The sequence below is a fragment of the Ixodes scapularis genome, unplaced genomic scaffold, assembly GCF_016920785.2.
Source record: "Ixodes scapularis isolate PalLabHiFi unplaced genomic scaffold, ASM1692078v2 PGA_scaffold4__175_contigs__length_147842914, whole genome shotgun sequence".
NCBI classification, from domain to species: Eukaryota; Metazoa; Arthropoda; class Arachnida; order Ixodida; family Ixodidae; genus Ixodes; species Ixodes scapularis.
This window is the reverse complement of record NW_024609879.1, coordinates 52,062,781-52,080,017: the sequence shown is the minus strand read 5'-3', so window position 1 is coordinate 52,080,017 and position 17,237 is coordinate 52,062,781. Positions and strand designations below refer to the sequence as shown.

Below are 17,237 nucleotides of genomic sequence, written 5' to 3'. Positions count from 1 at the left end.
GTGTGTATGTTTATACAGCCTAAAAATTGGTCTGACTCAACGGGCGACGAGTCTCCCAGCTGTAGATGAGCAATTTAGCCTGTGAAGTACAACCACTAGCCTGGGGTATTTAACGTGCATCAGGCCCTAGTGATACACGACTGCACGCCAGTACGATGCTCATCCAGTAAGAGACGGGCAAGGGGTGGGGATTAATCCCAAAATCCCTGGGTTCTGCAAAGCGAGCTTTCACTCAACGTGCTACGAGCTGGTGGGCGCTAGCCCACTCGGCCACCAATCTTCCCTTTTGGCTTGATGTTAGGTTTATAAAGTTTAGGCTTTGCAGACCCGAAAATAAATAAAAACCCCTCCCCTTCCCCCCCCCCTTTCCCCCCCCCCCCCCCCCCACAAAAAAGGTGCCAACGTTTTAGTCTGAAACAGTTATCTTTAACCGCTTTAATATCGACAACACAAACACGGAGGGAACTTCGAACTTCTTTTAATAACATCTAAGCCGTCAATGTTGCAATCACAACAGTAACAGCCTATTTGCCGTCGGAACATACCATCTTGGAGCCTGCATCGGTCTCATGCTACGGAGGAAAACTGCTATCATGATACATCACTCAACGAGCGCATGTGGATGCGCTCGTTGAGTGAGGAATAACACGGCAAACTGTTCCAGGCAAGCCTGTACCTCGACTGACTGAAATTGACTCTCCCCAAAACAAACAAAACAAAACGGGCAGCCCCCCCCCCCCTCCCCATATCCCCGAGAAATCCCCACATGCAGTCTCTCCTTGGTGAACGAGGAGGGTACTGCAAGTCCCCTGTCCAGTCTGGGTGGTTTGCACAAGTACGCCCCTTCCGTTCCCGTCGATTCCTTTCGGAGACAAGGACACGTAAGATGGGCACTCGCACATTCTTAGAGCCGATACAGGTGGTGTATCTGACTGGAAAGGGCTGTAAGCACCCACGTAAGCCCTTCTTTTTCCCTATAGTGTGATATTTCGCGCATCGTGCAGGGAGGTGCGGTACGCTAACACACTCAGTCACCGATCACCTCTTTTTGTCTCCGCAGTGGCCCGTACGTGCGGACAGACGATAACTTTCAACAACAGCTACTTCGTGGACCCCACCTGGATTGGTGGCACTGTCCCGAATGGGGGACACTGTAGCGTGGTGGTGCGTACGGGGACACACGTCCGGGTGTGTCAGCTCAAGCTGGATCTGGAACGCTTTGACATCGTGGGGCCGGACGTCTTCGGCCATTCGGGTGGATGCACTCACGACAGCTTCGCCGTCACCGGCCAGGACAGCAACGGCGCCGTCCCAGTCATCTGCGGTGTGAACCATGGCCAGCACAGTAAGCAGCCTACACTACAATTGGCGCGTATGCGTGTCCGTTCGTGTGCATCGTTCGGTTTTATTGTGAGTGAACAGGCCTAGATAGCAGGAGCGCGTCACCGTCTGGTGTGTTTATTATGGCTTCAAAAGTGGTCCCTCGATTTCCGACTAACGCCGTAGAAGGGCCATGATATTGTCTGACGCAATTTTGGCGATGGCACAGAATAGGAGGGCATGCGGCAGCGCCTCTTCTGCTGTTGGTCAATCTGCAGCCAAACGGTCAACGGAAACGAGTATCACTGAATACTCACCCCTTTTTAGCTATTCAGTGACTCTAATCTAATCCTATAACATATAAACGTTTTAGTGTAAGTAATCCAAAGCAGACGTGAGGTGAGATGTCGGGATAATGTTTACCCTCGCGTTCGCTCGCCCTATTGCCAGAATTTCTGCAAAAAAAAAAAAAAAAAACAGCCAGGTTTTTAACGTCCGACTACATGACAAGTCGGCTCTCCTGACATTTTTTTTTGTTGGTACATCGGGACAAGTTTCAAAATTAAAATAAAATTTTTGTCACAAATCCGACGGGTGGAACTGTTGCACGAAAGGACGACACGAAAGATATAGGCATACTTGACAAGAGGCGACAGCCCGCTCCCCGGTCACGTCATTCAGCAAACCCAGACAAACATAACATTCAATTGAAACAAGAGAAGAAAAACGCAGGACCGGGACGAACCAAACATCAAAAATGTGTATCCACAATAAAAAAAAAAAAAAAAAAATGCCGCGTTAAAATGACGAAACCAAGAAAATAAAAACGAGACATTCACCCTGAAGCGACGAAACAACTTATATGTCACGTACGCGGGCGCCGCTTGACGCTTCCTGTCTTACCAGTATCGAGTGGGGCGTCTCTATTGGCAATCAATGGACCATTGGCGGGTCGTAGCGCGCCTGAGGCTCGCTGTGCCTTCTCCTCGATGGTTCGCTGCAGAACACTTACCTAAACTCTATCCTGTATTGTACGCGTTGCTCGAAAAAAGTAAAGGATTACAATCACTTTAGGTTAAGAAGTAATCAATTAGATTACTTCAGTACTTGAAAGATAATAGTAATTTGCCGTTACTTGAAGAAAAAAAATAACCGTTACTTTTCTGTTGACTTCAAATTTTCAAATCGGCATATTTTTTAGTTGGCTTGAAACATTTTGTACTGTCCATTCTTGAATGAGAATCCCGGAATTACAGACTACTATGAATGTATGGCGGTTGATGGCTATACCCTTTGTAACGGAGGGTTGCTTGCGCCGCCTAGCCTAAACGTTCTCAATACACCAACGTTGCTAGACCGTCCTCCCGTCGGAGGCTTGGTTTGAAGATTCCTTGGCGGGAAACTTGTACAAACAGCAGGCTTCATCGGAAACAGGAGGGGGTAAAGAGTGACGGTTACAAGTAATTTATACTTTTAAGATATTCAGATTACTTTTGCGATTTCTCTTTGATAAAAGTAATCAAATTATTTCAAAATTGCCCAAATTGTAATTGATTAAAAGTGATTTGATTACTTGTAATGAATACCCTACAAGCCTGTATCTATCCTTCGCATCAGCAAGCGCTCCGGACAACCCCCAGTAGCTGCGGGCCTGCACACCACGCCACCTCCTGACCTTTCTCCCAGATGCGATGGAGGCCTTTTTTTTTACCGCCCTTGAATCTACGCTCCCCCATTACCGATGACCGGGAGGACTGCGCGCTTCTGTGCCGGGCATTTTCGCGTGTTCGTGCCTTAAGCGTATCACCGAGTGTGTGTTTTAGATTGCAATATACATGTACCGCTTTTATCGTGGCCTTGAATTCCGTGGCGCCATCTCTCGGGCGTTAGGCTGAACGGCCGCGCTGAACTGGGCGAAAGCACTCTCCTGGGCGCCGCTGACGTATTGGGTGCAGTAAAACGCTAGTAATATTTGCCACACGGTGGGTCTTAAGTTGTTAGGATGGGTTCGCGTTTTTAAACACGCTGTGCCTATTTCGTGATCGGTGATATTGCTTCCACCGGTGCGGCGATGCGTGCAACCGCGGCAGCGAACGCGGCGCCATCAAAAGCACCAGCGATCAAAATTGTAGGTGAGTACTCACGACTTTTGCATCAGTTAACTGCGAATGAATTTGAGGTTTCCTCGAGGTTCTTCGTGCTTGTAGGTGAAGCAGATTGAGAAAGTCTTTTGTCGTTTTATGTCCCCCACAACAAGGAACTTTACAAACTGAAATAGCATATCTCGAAGGAGGGTGTACTTAACTTGCGTAGTTGCGATTGTAACTCATGTTGATCGAAGGTACAGCATCGAACTCGGAGCACTCTCCAGTCACTAAATGCTGTGAGCACACTCGAGAATTTGGCAAAGGGCCAAATTTTTTTCTCTATATTGAAGCAAACCACTACCGTCGGAGGTCCTGGTTATGAGGGAAGCGAAGAAACTTGAAAGCAATGCAGCCGCAGTCGCCTTGCCGCATTCCGTGAACGGTACAGGTCCCTTGTGAATATTTTACGCTTTCTCTGGTTCTTCGCACAACCTACATCCGAGCTGTTGTGCCCTGAGGGCGGCGGAGAAAAGCTCACCGGATAAAAGCTCACCGGAGATAAGCTCACCGGAGAAAAGCTCACCGAAAAACCAGGCAGATGCGGAGAAAAGTTCACCGGCCTTTGAGTGGACGCGGTGAAAAGCTCACCGATTTATTAACTCAGAGAATTCTGCGTCAAACGTGGCAGTTTAACACAATTCGCATTCGTCACTTCGTTAAAAATATGCCCTTTTTCTGTAATGTTCTTGAAGTTCATTGGGCATATTTACTAATTCCTCAGAAATTAGTAATCATCCATTTTGTATATAATCAAGCCGCAGGTATAAAATCAGTACATCGTACACCAGTAAAAAAGACGTCAATTTATTGAAAAAATGACAGTGCGCCGTCGGTAGCTCTGTCAAATAAAGTGGTTTGTGCTTCGCAAGGTAATATGAATAGCGGTGTGGTGAACCGTTTCAGCTCCAAATATTGTGCAGCGCCTAATAGATAAGTAGGTGTTAGTAGATGTAATCAATCTGTCTACGCAGTTTTCTTTCTGTTAATTTAACTAACCCAAACTTTAGTTGCGAGAACAGCTTCGTCCCGTCGTGTTTGTTGTCGTCACTCCGTCGTCGAAGTTTGAGCGGTTTTCATCATGTATAACGTTTACCAACTCTTCCTATTCGCTACCTTACAGAGGACCACTTCTTATGTAGGTCACGAGTAACAACGGTGCCAGTGTGCAGCTCGGAAGGTAATGCGTGGCTCACCGTAGAAGGTCACTGTCACACAAAAGGCAACGTGTCGAAACACCAGCTCGAACGGCTAGAAAACGTCATGTCCGTGGAAGAAAGAAACCTCGATATCGCGCTCACTGTTTTATCTTGTTTTCAAAGGTTAACAAAAGCTTCAAAGAGAATTTCAGGCGCTGCGTTGTTGCGCATGCACTTTCGGATTTTCGGCATCTACAGTTTTGATTTTTAGGTTTTAGGCAGACATTATTAAGTTTTCAAACTTGTTCCTCTTCGTCAAGTTCACAAAGTTTTCATTTAGTCTTTCGTTGCCATGAGAGTAAGCCACAGAAAACACTTGCACGCAATTATTTATTTGGGAGCAACATATCCAATAAGCTTACAAATAATACAAAAAATGACATTTCCTTTTTTACAAAGCTGACGAATTTTAATGAGAATAAATTGATATATGTTACGCATGATCCAACAGCCTCCATATAAAACGAAGAAAAAAAAAGCGGTGAGCTTTTCTCCGCATACGCCCAATGGCCGGTGAGCTTTTCTCCGCATCCGCCGGTTTTGCGGTGAGCTTTTCTCCGGTGAGCTTTTCTCCGGTAAGCTTTTCTCCGGGATTCGTGCCCTGATGACCGAGTGGGGTTATCCCTGAATCCAGTAGCTTTAATTAAATCTAAAAAAAAAAAAAACTGAGCGGAAATTTGCGGGCGAAGCAAGCGATTGTCTGGCATCGCGTGCATCCAAGGCCCACATCCGGGGTCTTTCCACGCTTTGCACAGCTCAGAAGGGAAGAACGCGTGCCGTTAACCATCTACCAATTCTGCCTCGCCCTCTGTGAGTGAAACTGTCAATACACCATTTTAAAAAACGCTCCTAGGCCGGCGCCATGTTGCGGATGATGATGCAGCTGGTGCGATTCTCACGGCCCCTATTAGCTAGCAATTTTCGGACTCTCCTTCTGACTGTAGAAACCTGCTCATTGCGAATCTCCACCTGTGTTTTGTGCTTTTGCATTCCAACCTTTCTGGCCTCTTTTTGAAAGTTTTCGGTTTGTTTTTTCTTATAGATGTTGCGTAAATTTTTCGGGTTATGTTTGAGTGGAATAAATAGGACTGACACGGCGCATGCCGTTCAGTTGTGTTTGCTCGGCGATCACGGGTCACCTAGGGAGGGAGGGACGTCGAACGCGATTTTGCAAACAATGACAGCTGTCCTTTCCACCTCCAGATATGATCTGCGTAGATTCCTTCCCACGCATCGTCAAAAATAGTTGTCCAGGTCGGAGTGGGGAATGGGTGAAACCAGAGCCGTTTATACTGAGAGAGTTTGGCCTTCTTAAGGAGATTTTGACAGTCTGACAACCAAAGCAGCGTAGTCTGACAACCGGGGGATGACTACTTCCGTCCGCCATATTGTGGCTCTGACTCATAGGAACTCTACGCGATTTCTCAGGAATGAACAAGACAAAGAAGTGACGCCATATTGTGTTATCGCGAAATCCGCTTGTTCTAGCGGCCAACAAGCTCCGCCCATCGGCCAAACTCTCTCAGTATAAATGGCTCTGGGTGAAACCAGTCCCTCAATAGTCAGCAGCGTCCGTTTTTTTTTTTTTTTTGCCTGGTGTGAACAATGGAAGCTCTCACCAAAACGTGCCCTAAGACGAAGTCCTTTTCGTCTTGAAGAGGTGGCTGTCGTCGACACTAGAGTGTTGTGCTATTTGAGATCTTTCTTGCATAAATCCCTTTTTAATAACGCTGCACCATGTGGTTTGTGCAATATATTGTTCGAATGATAAATTGTATGGCCGAGTCCTGTCCATCGGTAAACACTTCATTTGTGCGCGTGAAATATGCATGTCTTCTGGATATCTTCTGTTGTAAATGTTTTTTTTTTTTTTTTTTTGAAAACTAAGCGCTTTTTCGTTTGGCACACGGCTGAGCGGGCGGCGCCGACAAAACTTATCGCTAAAAAAAAAAGTACAGTATAGTCGCATTTGCTCTTTCGCTCGCGTACCTAGAACCATTTTTTAAATAGTGGTTAAAAGTTTTTTTTTTAATGCAGTTGAGAAAATGCATACAATATGAAATGTAAAAACCGCCTGGAAAAAACGAGAATTTAGCCGAAAGCAGTGTCGGAAATGGCGACTACGCAGGCTACGCCGTATCGAAATTTCACTCCACTCGGTTAGTGTTCGCAGGGACGCCGGTGAGAGACTAGCCTCAAATTCAGTGTCTGAGCTTGAAAAATGTTCTCTTGTCTCCGGGGCCGAGTGTTTCTTGGAGCGTGTGTAGTGTCGGATTTGTTAGTGGAAGCTGTTTTTGCTTCGTGGGGGAGGGGGGGGGGGGCAGCAGACGCACACGCGTACGGCCTTCTGCCTTTCTCTTCTGCCTCACAGAAACCCTACAATAACTCTTCAAGGATGCAAATAAAAATTATGCTTATAATACATCCATATATTTAGCGTTAAGCCTACATTGGCATGGCGCGGAAAATAATGCCAAGAAATAAATTCTACAAAAAAAAAAAATCACAGCAGCGGCAAGTGGCAAATTTTCACCCGTACAGCAAAGATATAAAACAAACTTCCCCCGAGTTTGCATAAACAAAACATAACAGTCGAAGACGCGCCCCAGACGTAGGACCAATTACAGCAACTTAGAGTGTTACTTGGAAAACGTGCCGCCGCAATCTGATACACCAGCATTCTTTATTGAACTTAAAGAAACACAAGCACCTAAAAAATGTATTATTTTTGTTAGATGAATTCTTATGGTGTCAGAAGCCTACCCAATCAATATGTTTCTACAGCGTCACGTCTATTTTTACTAAAGTAAAAAAAAAAAATAACGCAACTGCTAGAAACCGAAACCGAAACTGAACTGGGGAGGAAGAAGAAATGTCGAGAAGGGGAGAGTTGGAAAAAAAATCACGTGGTTGTGCAGCTTTTTTTTTTTTTATTATTATTATTATTTTATTTGCAACGTTTTACAAACCGCAAAAAAAAATGATGTCCTATTTTCGGTCTATTTTAGAAATGAGTGAGTGCCTTTGATGGCTCACGACTTTGCTTATCTTTTGTGGTTGTGTCTAAACAACAGCACACGGCTCGAGACCACGGAAAAAAGAACGAGCGCTACTTAGAATAGCCAGTACCATAGCCTCCTCTATACGGAGAAAGCCTGGCGCGTCGTGTGAAAAGACGGCCGCCGTAAATGGGAAAGGAGGGGCGGAGAAACGGGAGCGGAGAGAACCTTGTCCGCTAGCGCCACAAAAGAGCGAGCGGCCAAACGCAGAAACAATCTTTTTTTTTTTCTCTCTCTCTTTTCTTGTCGCTATCGTGGAGAGGAGAAACTCAACGTCTACCCTTTCCCGTTTCTCCCTGCGCCCTTTCGAATCGCCGCGCCCGTTTCTCCCGGAGTACAAAAACGACGGTGACGAAAACACAAAAACAAGCGTGGTTCGGGGAGCGGCCGCCCATGACTCAAGCGCTCGCTGTCTAGGTCTGCCCTTTCTGCTCTGCGCTACCATATTGGTCACCGTTCGGCGCGCTCCTCCTCTCCTTTTTCCTGCGGCCGCGCTCTCTATGGCTCCGTCGTCGATGTGCCAGGCTTTCTCCGTATAGAGGAGGCTATGCCAGTACTCTATCGGTGGTTTTAGGGCGGAAAGAAAACGAATTTCAGGCCGTAAATTGTGTTCTGGGCAGTTGGGCTCTTATATGCCATATACAAATAAAAACCTTGGCGAGCATAAATACCCTGTTGGTGTCCCTTCAAAGCGTGGTTCACAAACTTGCGTGAGTTCGACCAAGTTCGAGTGTTGCTATGGCAACAGCTGCGTCGACCCCAACAAAACGGGGTAAAAACCGGTTTCGTTGGAGCAGAGGCAGCTGTGGCCATAGCTACCCGTACGTAGCAACCCGTTGCAGTCGCGCTCGGCTGGACTTGGCGCAAATCTGTGAATCGCCCTTAACTGTTTCGCTCAGCAACCAATAGAAGCTTCTAGTTTCCTGGACTAGAAGCTTCTAGCCCAGGAGAAGCACTTCAGGAGAAGCACGCTTGCGTTTTGATTGCATAAGCCTACTACAGGCAGACTGAGGCCCCATGTTGTTGTCTCTTTAAATAATATAAAGCGGAGTGCAGTCAATACAAGCTAATAAATTATAGAACACAAACACACGGGGACAACATTATGGAGCGGTGTACGTTTTAGTCATAAAATGCAATCGATACAGACAATGCTGAAAGGACACACATATTTTGTCGCATTTCCCGCTTCACGTAGGCACCAGGGGACAACCTTGACAGTTCGTTTACGTTTGTTGAACGTTGCATTCGTGATGAGCAATCGATAGCAAAGGTGAATACAGGCGTCGTATGCTCCACTCGCACGAACGTGCCATTATTTCATGTTTAGTGTTATCGCCTTCATAACGATGGGAGTTTCCCGTTGCGTGAATTTCAATGGGCATATTGATCAGATCAAAGAATGCTCGTGCGCAGGAAGTAAAAGTGTTTTGATTCAATTGTCAAGCGAAGGGCGGGGTCTACAAAAGCTTCTGCCTGCCGTTTAACCCTGTCAATGCCTATTATCCCCTGGATGGATGGATGAATGAGGCTGAACCCATGGAATCGGGGGGTCGACTTGCGTCACCTGGTCAGTTTTTTTTTTGTTTTTTTGTTTAACATTTATTTTACATAGACTTATATAGTAAGATATTTATTTTTAAATGCTGTTTAACAGGGGCAGCCAAATTGGCTTAGGATTAGAGCAGCAGACAAAACTACAAAAATTCAAAGTGCCGCAGGAAAACGACAAAATGTGTGTGTTTGTGCTGGGGGGAGGGGGTTATTTTTAACAAGAAACAATATAGAGAAAACATTCCTTTCCAGAGGGACAAGTATAATTGTCGGCTACAGCGAACAACACCAAGAAACAGAATGTTCCTTCAACTGCTAAGTAAAAATGAATGCACGGTTCGCTGGCCAGGCACTGCCCCTTACGCCCGTTATGAGTACACGGTTCGAAATTCTTCCTTGAACAATAAAGGAAAAAGGGTCATTAGATTTGTCTATGTGTCAAAAAAAAGTCCAGCTATACGTACATAGCGTAGCAAAGGTCTGCAAAGACTATGTTTTTTTTTTCTTTTTCTAGAACAATTATTGTTTGGGGACACAGGAGGAGAAAAGGGGCACGCTTACCAGGTAGCCCCGAGTAGCACTTGGACCCGCAAAGCACCGCAGTCTGGCCACCCCTGCTACATGTGATCCGTAAGACGGGGGTGCCTCTATGCAACCGGATGCCCACATTTTCAGCCCTACGGGTCGCCCGGAAAGAATTAAGAAATATTCACCCTTCCCTCACCCTATGCCACCAGTCAAATAATCTCTTCTTCGTTATTTCCACATTCCCCATGTCTCTTTTTCCATCACTCTCCAAAAATCCCAGTGCATTTGTTAAATTAGTCACCTCCGCAGCTACTACAGCGTGAAGCCCGTTACAGAAAAGTATCAAGTTCTCAGCCGTGTCCGCGTCCTTTCTACAAACCGCGCACACCGTATTTATTTCCTTATATCTATGTCTATACGGCTTAGTCCGTAACACACCTGTCTTCGCCTCGAACAACAACGAGCTCCACTTTGAATTGTCGAAGATAGGCTCCTTGATACTGTCATTTAACGATCTATAAATTTCCAAGGCCCATTCAATCTGCATGCGTGCTCCCCATGTTTCCCTCTCAGCATCTTTAACTCTCTTCTTGACCTTATATTTTCTCAACTGCCCCCCGCTATTGCCCATATAAAGAAATCAAAGCTTACTAGTCCACCTTCTCTATTTTGTATCGACGAAATTTCATGAGTAAATAACTAAGAACTTTTTGTGAACACCGTTCTGGATATTTATCTTAGCCTATTCTCAAAATTTATCTTATTGATAGCTTTCCTGCACTCGAATGAGGACCATCCTATATTGCCCGGTACACCTTAGTTTAGTGTTTTACCTTGTGCTCCCAGAGCCAATATGCCTACTGCACGTTGTTTTATTTCTAGCCTTGGTGTGGTCGTCCAGTTTTGTGTACAAAACTGCATTATTAAAAGGTCATGCTCGGAACAATAGCTTCTTTCTAGATCTCCTCCACCACCTCATATCTGGTAGAGTTGCACACTGCTCTATTTTTCATTACAGCTGCATTTCCATTGCCCTTACCAGTTACACATTTTACATGTTCATTGAGGTATTCTATACCCTCGGTAATCCATGCCACTATATGCTCATTTATAGAGTCGCTTACCCTCTAATCCTTGAATCTTTAGCTCTGCAAATTCGTCATAATTAAACATCGTGACCGTTTATCTGTCACTACTGAATTCTAAGTCTAACGTGTGTTTGCGCTACATATATCCACTTAGGACCTAAGTCCTAAGCTCTGTGTTGCTATCGGCCATTAGAACCATGTCATCGTCTTTCATCAGACCTGGTAATGATTGTTTGATTTTTTGACCATGCCTGTCATATGAAAGGTCAACCCAAGATTTTTTTTTCCATCTTTTTCTTAATTTCTTGGAGATACAACATGAGCAACAATGGTGACAAAGGGCATCCCTATCTAGGACCTCGTTTGATCTCTAGAGGCTTTGTTCTCTTTCCTTCCCATGTTACTCGTACCACGTTGTATTTGTAAGTATCCCTTAAAAATTTCAATATTCCGTGGTCCACATCTGAGCTACTCATTGTGTTCCAGAAATTGCCTCGTATAAAATTGTCACAAGCCCCCATATTTAAGAATGCTAACCAGCGGTGCGCTCGGTCTCGGGTACCTGTGACGCCATCTGGAAGGAGAAGCGGTCTACTTGGTGTCGCAAGTTGCACATGCACGCAGCTGAGCAAAGCAGTCAGCGACTCTTCCTACTCGGTCCACATGCCCGGATAGCTTATGAACGCGGGTCATAATATAATAATTCGCGTTTTGTGGAATTTATTCAGTGTATAGTTGGTCAGCCATTTCAAAGCTGCGACGAGTCGTTCGCTGTAGATGAGCAATTTAGCCAGTGCAGTACAACCGCTAGCCTAGGGTCTTTAACGCGCATCAAGCAGTAGTGATACACGACCGCACGTCGGTACGATGATCATCCAGATCGAGACGAACAGAGGGGGGGGGGGGGGGGGGGATTGAGCCCAGGATCCCTGGGTTCTGCAGCGCGAGCTTTCGCTCTACGTGCTCCGAGCTGGCGTGCGCTACGCCACTTGGCCACCGATCCCCCATCTGGTCATAAGTTTGCAACATGACAGCGCTTTTTTTTTTCTTCTTCGCAGTAGGTTAAACAGATTCACCTGTTTACAAAGCTTAAAGGGGTACTCCGGTCGTTTTTTGAGGTACCTAAACAAATTGCATTTTCTGACTACCCGGACTTCAGTCGTCATGGTATGCTATTTATTTTCTCGAAATTCAAAAGACCAATTGAGAAAAGCGTAAATGAAGATGATGCCGAAACCAGAATTCAAACTTTCGCGCGCTCTTCAGTGGTGTGACGTCACACATGGCACAGACTTTCAGGTCGTGCGTGTAGTCTTAAACAAGAGTATGTCGAGTGTTTTTTGCGTGCTTCTCAGTGAATCAGTTACCAAACATTATTATCCCCCCATCAAACGTCTTGTAATCAGTTGGGAACATGGCTTACTGCCCACTTTGTATCGTTTCTCTCGTCACGCTTCAATGTTGCCAGAAGGGGCTCCCGGTTTGAGAAACACGATGAAAACGAAATTCGAGAATTGAATAACTTCGAGAATTTTTTTTCTTTTCTCACAATACTTGGGGAGCTCCTAGAGCCATGTCTATCGGTGTCTTGAGCCAATTTTGAGGCAAATCAGCGACCATGAAAAAATCGCCAGAGTACTCTTTAAAGGAAACACGAAGTTACGTTTTTACTTTAGCCAAATAAATTTTACATTAAACCCTCAATGTTCATTGAATGCCGAATAGGCATCTGTTTTAATTTTGCTTTATTAACTTCTACACAAAAGATTATTGAAATATCGACTTTTTCTTCCTCTCCAACTCACCGCAAGACACTCTTCGGCGTAATTTTGACGGTCGTGACGTCCGCCAGCATCGGAACCGGAAGTTCTCTCGGCAGTTGGAGAATGGAAGCGTTAGCGGCGGCGAGTTGGCGGTGTGCCGGTAGGTTTTACTGCGCTGATGATGCTCATGCCACCGACATATTTTCTGAACCAGCGCTTCTCATTGCCACGATAGCCATGGACACATCGCAGTTGACCGAAATTCAAATGGATTTGTTCCGCTACTGCGACAGCTTGGGACTAGTCCTATACGCCGGTATGCCTGTTGGGAAGTGCGGCGAGTCTACCGACGAAGACTCTAGTTTTTTATCGGAATCGGTGGAGGGCTTTTGGAACCTTCCCGGATTCGCGGAGAACACTGTGAATATGGCTGCAATCAAGCTTGGTGACAAAATGCTCCGAGCATACACAAATGACCTTAGACTCGGGGCGCCTCAAGCTGATGAAGTGGCACCAAGTGCTTCGACGTGGTTCATCGAGTGGCAAGCGGTGAAACTGCAGCTTTTTTCTTTTTAACCACACAACTGCAAAATCTGTAATTTAGGCACCTCGGTACACTGCAGCCTTTCGGCATAGCGACCGAGCGATCGATCCTCAACACTGTAATAACCACTCGAGCAGCCAGAAAACGAAAGTCTGCTCTGCGAGGAAAACGACCAGGAGCAAACCCGTTCAGCAGACGACGTTTGTGGGTTCACTGCGCAGGCGCAGTCGGGTCTATCTCTTGCTTCGTTCACCACACTATAGGTGGCGCTTGGCTCTGAGCATTATAATATTCCGCAATTTTCGTCACATTCATTTATTTATTTATTTGCCCTAAGGGCCGTTTCGAGCATTACATAGGGGAGAATTTTTAACACCAATATTAGAAACAGTACAAACAATAAACAGATAGCCGTGTCAGGCAACGAGCAAGGAAAAAAAAAAGAAAACAGCCACGAAGAAACAATTCGAAGTTGTCATGGCGAAGCAAAGCATATAAAGTGTCAATGACTTAGGCTTTTTCTGAGATAAAAGAAATCGAGAAGCCTAAAAAAGTTTGGTAATCCTGTATGACTGCAATGTTACCTTGTAAGGCGGAACGCCTTCATGAGTAACATTGCAGGCTCAGCGGGGAGTATTTGTATAAGTTAGTACGTGCAAATACTGAATTTACTTTCTTAGGATGATCAAAGCGGGGAAAAATGCGGGTAGCGGACACAATGTGCGTTTGACGGAAAGATGAACTATGGTAGATTTTATGAAATAACGAAAAACGTGCGATTCGCCTTCTGGTTGCGAGACGCATTACATCTAATGATTCTTTGATACGGGTGATGCTACTAGTAGAAGAGCAATCACATGCTATAAACCGGGCTGCTTTATTTTGTAGTGACTCCAGACTGTTAATTAAGTAAGCTTGGTATGTATTCCATATCACTAAGGTGTATTCCAGTTTGTTTCTTACAAGTGATGTATATGATATAGGTTTCGTGTTAGTGCCAGCTAGAAGTAAGTGCCTCCTCAGGAAACCTAATACTTTGGAAGCATCCCTTAAAGTTATATCAATATGGAGGTTCCATGAGTGCTTTGTGTTAAATGAATTCCTAGATATTTATATGATTATCCCCTTTCAATACCTGTATTGTTAATTTTATAAGTATGCTCGGTTATCTTCTTTTTTGTAGTGAAAGTCATGCATTTAGTTTTCTTTGTGTTAATCTGCATTTGCCAATGGGAACCCCACCTTTAAATTTTTTCAACGTCCGCTTGCAGTACAGCATTGTCAGAGGAAAAAGTTATGGTTTGATAGATAACGCAGTCGTCTGCGAAGAGACAAATGGTAGAAGTAATGTTGGTATGAATGTCGTTAATATAAAGGAGAAAGAGTAAAGGCCCGAGGACCAGCCCTGGGTAACACAGGATTTAACAGAGACAGGAGGAGAGACAATGTTATTTATAACAACACACTGGTATCTATTTGAAAGAAAGCCTAAAATTCATTTAACGACGCATGGTTCTATCTTTGCTCCTCTTAGTTTATGTATTAGCTGTTTCTGGGGGACACGGTCGAAAGCTTTTGAAAGTCAATAAATACTGCATCAGTGCTGAGAAATGAGGGAATATTACAATGAAGTTCAGTAACTAGTTCAAAAAGTTGAACTTCACAAGAGCGTCCTCGTTGAAAACCATGCTGATTTTGAAAAAAAGAGGGTCGTTTTGTTAGTCACTAGGTGATTCATTATCTGAGAATAAATAATATGTTCAAGCAATTTACAAGATAAGCAAGTTAACAAAATAGGCCTGTAGTTTCTGAGGGAATTAGGGTTGTCGGATTTAAAATTGGCACAACTTCGGCTAGTTTCCAGTCATCTGGTAACATGCCAGTTGATAGTGACTGTTTGAAAAGCGCTGCTAGGAGAACGCTGGAACAATCTTTAGTTATTTTAAGTAGTTTAGTACTTATTCCATCTGGACTAGGGCTCGAATTAGTTGGAAGATGGTCTATTGCACAGGGCAAAACACTCACTGGTAATAGTGAAAGGATTCATTTGAGTGGTCAGTCTAGCCATTGGCATATTAGTATCGGTTTGAGTCATCTCATCTGTGAACAGGCAACCAAAAAATGAATTGAACTCCTCAGCTGTTTGTAAGGGGTTTAAGATAGTTCCCGCTTCTGACTGGATAGAATATGCTGCATTTTTGGCTTTTAAGTTTGCCACACTCCATTTTTTTTTTTTTTAGGATTAGAATGCAAGGTGTTGTACAAATCATGGTTAAAAAAATTAGGTTTTGTTTCCTTGATTTCTTTTTTACACCATCTTGAGTTCTCGAGTTGACTACCAGTCACTATGAAGGTCCGAGTGTTTGGCTTTTGAAAAAAGTCGTTTCTTTTTATTATTGCAACGTCTCACTTTTGTCGTAAACCAACGGTTAGTGGCAGATGGCAAAATAGTAATTTTCGGAATACAAAGTTCAGCCACCTCATTTATTTTATTGCGAAGGGCCACACAGTTTTCATTCACAAACCAGTTGTTCAAAGTTTGCAAAAAAAAATAAAAAAATTGGACAACAAATGAAACCTTGATTGAAGGTCGGCCCTTCCGTAGTCAAAAATCGATTTCTTTAAGACTTTACATCTCTAATCATGCTAAAAATGTATACCTGAATATTATTTAACTATATATACTTTTAGGAAACATTCGCCCGCTATTTATTGTTTATGATCGCGGTGCTGGCGAGGTAGGCTCTTACCTAATATACGACGTAGGTTTGGCTGACATACTGCGGTTCTGCGAGTGCGTCGCAGTAAAAAAGCAGATAGCTTTCAAAGAAAAGAAGGCGTAAGAGATTCCGGCTTTCATTAAAATGTTCTACAGCGAAAAAAAAATTGTTTTTGCTTTTTATTTTGTGTTTTTGGGTTTCTATTCACACCTTTTACGACGTTTGGTGGATGAAGTTCGATTTCAAAATCGTTCTATGGTCCTCTTAAGCTGAAAAAAGCGGCCGACACATCTCAGTGTTCATTATAAATAAATATGTGGTGGCATGGCAGGTGTAACCTTTTGCAAATCAAATTAATAAAATATCTCCAATTATTGCTGCTCTTAAATATATATATATATATATATATATATATATATATATATATATGGGGCGATATAACTTCACGTCTTGAAGTGCAGATAGAAATTGCGAGTGTCACGCGATGGTAAAAAAGAGTTTAAGGTTAAGATTCATCCTTTTTAGCAATCATCTGTCGGGGGTTGCGCCCCGAGCACGAACAGCCACTGACTGCTTGGCTGAGCTACGCGCACGACTGACTCGCGACACCAGATCAGAGTGTCGAACCGTAATTTTTATCGGTTGAATTCCGGCCTTCGGTTCGGTTCCGGTTCAGTTCTTGGAGCAAAAAATAACGGTTCAAACCGGTTTGAACCGCTAAATTGAGAATATATTTTTCGCGATGTTCTTGCAATAGACCCTATTTATGCCGTGAAACGATTCACTATATTTTCTTCTATAGTCCGTACAATTCACTTTTGTTTCATGAAATTAAGTTATTTAATTTCTACTCAACAGTAGAAGTAAATATACATTAACTTACATAAAGTTGTGTTCATACGACTTAACATCTTTGTTTACCAGACACACATATTTTACGCGAATTCAAATCTTTATGTACAACAGTAAAGCGTTGAGCTCGTTGGTACATACCTGTAAACAGATCAGCTTGAAATTCAGAGCTATATTGTCATTTCCTGTCCTTCATGTTTAAGTAAAATTCTAAAGTTCGAACTGATATTCTTACACCATATAAAATACCCGTGATTGGTACAACTTTGAGTCGCAGTATTAAAAGTGAAATCGTGATTTTATCCTTGAACTAAGGAATGAATTACAGCACACAGAATCATAAAATGAGCACCTCGTGGCCATAGGTATTATGAAATATGTTTTACGAAACACGTTTCACAACATATAGATATATACATACAACGGGCATGGTGGCGGGAGGCCGAAGGCGTGGGTATATAACTGC

At 43.9% G+C, this 17,237-nt stretch overlaps 1 protein-coding gene across 1 annotated transcript in view; it reads left to right on the top strand.

Annotated features, from left to right (window-relative positions):
* The window catches only part of LOC8029933, an 87,465-nt gene that overhangs the window by 13,120 nt on the left and 57,108 nt on the right, over window positions 1-17,237 (top strand). The window contains exon 3 of the mRNA XM_040211285.2: window positions 1,061-1,345. Coding sequence (XP_040067219.2) covers window positions 1,061-1,345 — 285 coding nt within the window. The remainder of the gene's footprint in view (window positions 1-1,060; window positions 1,346-17,237) is intronic.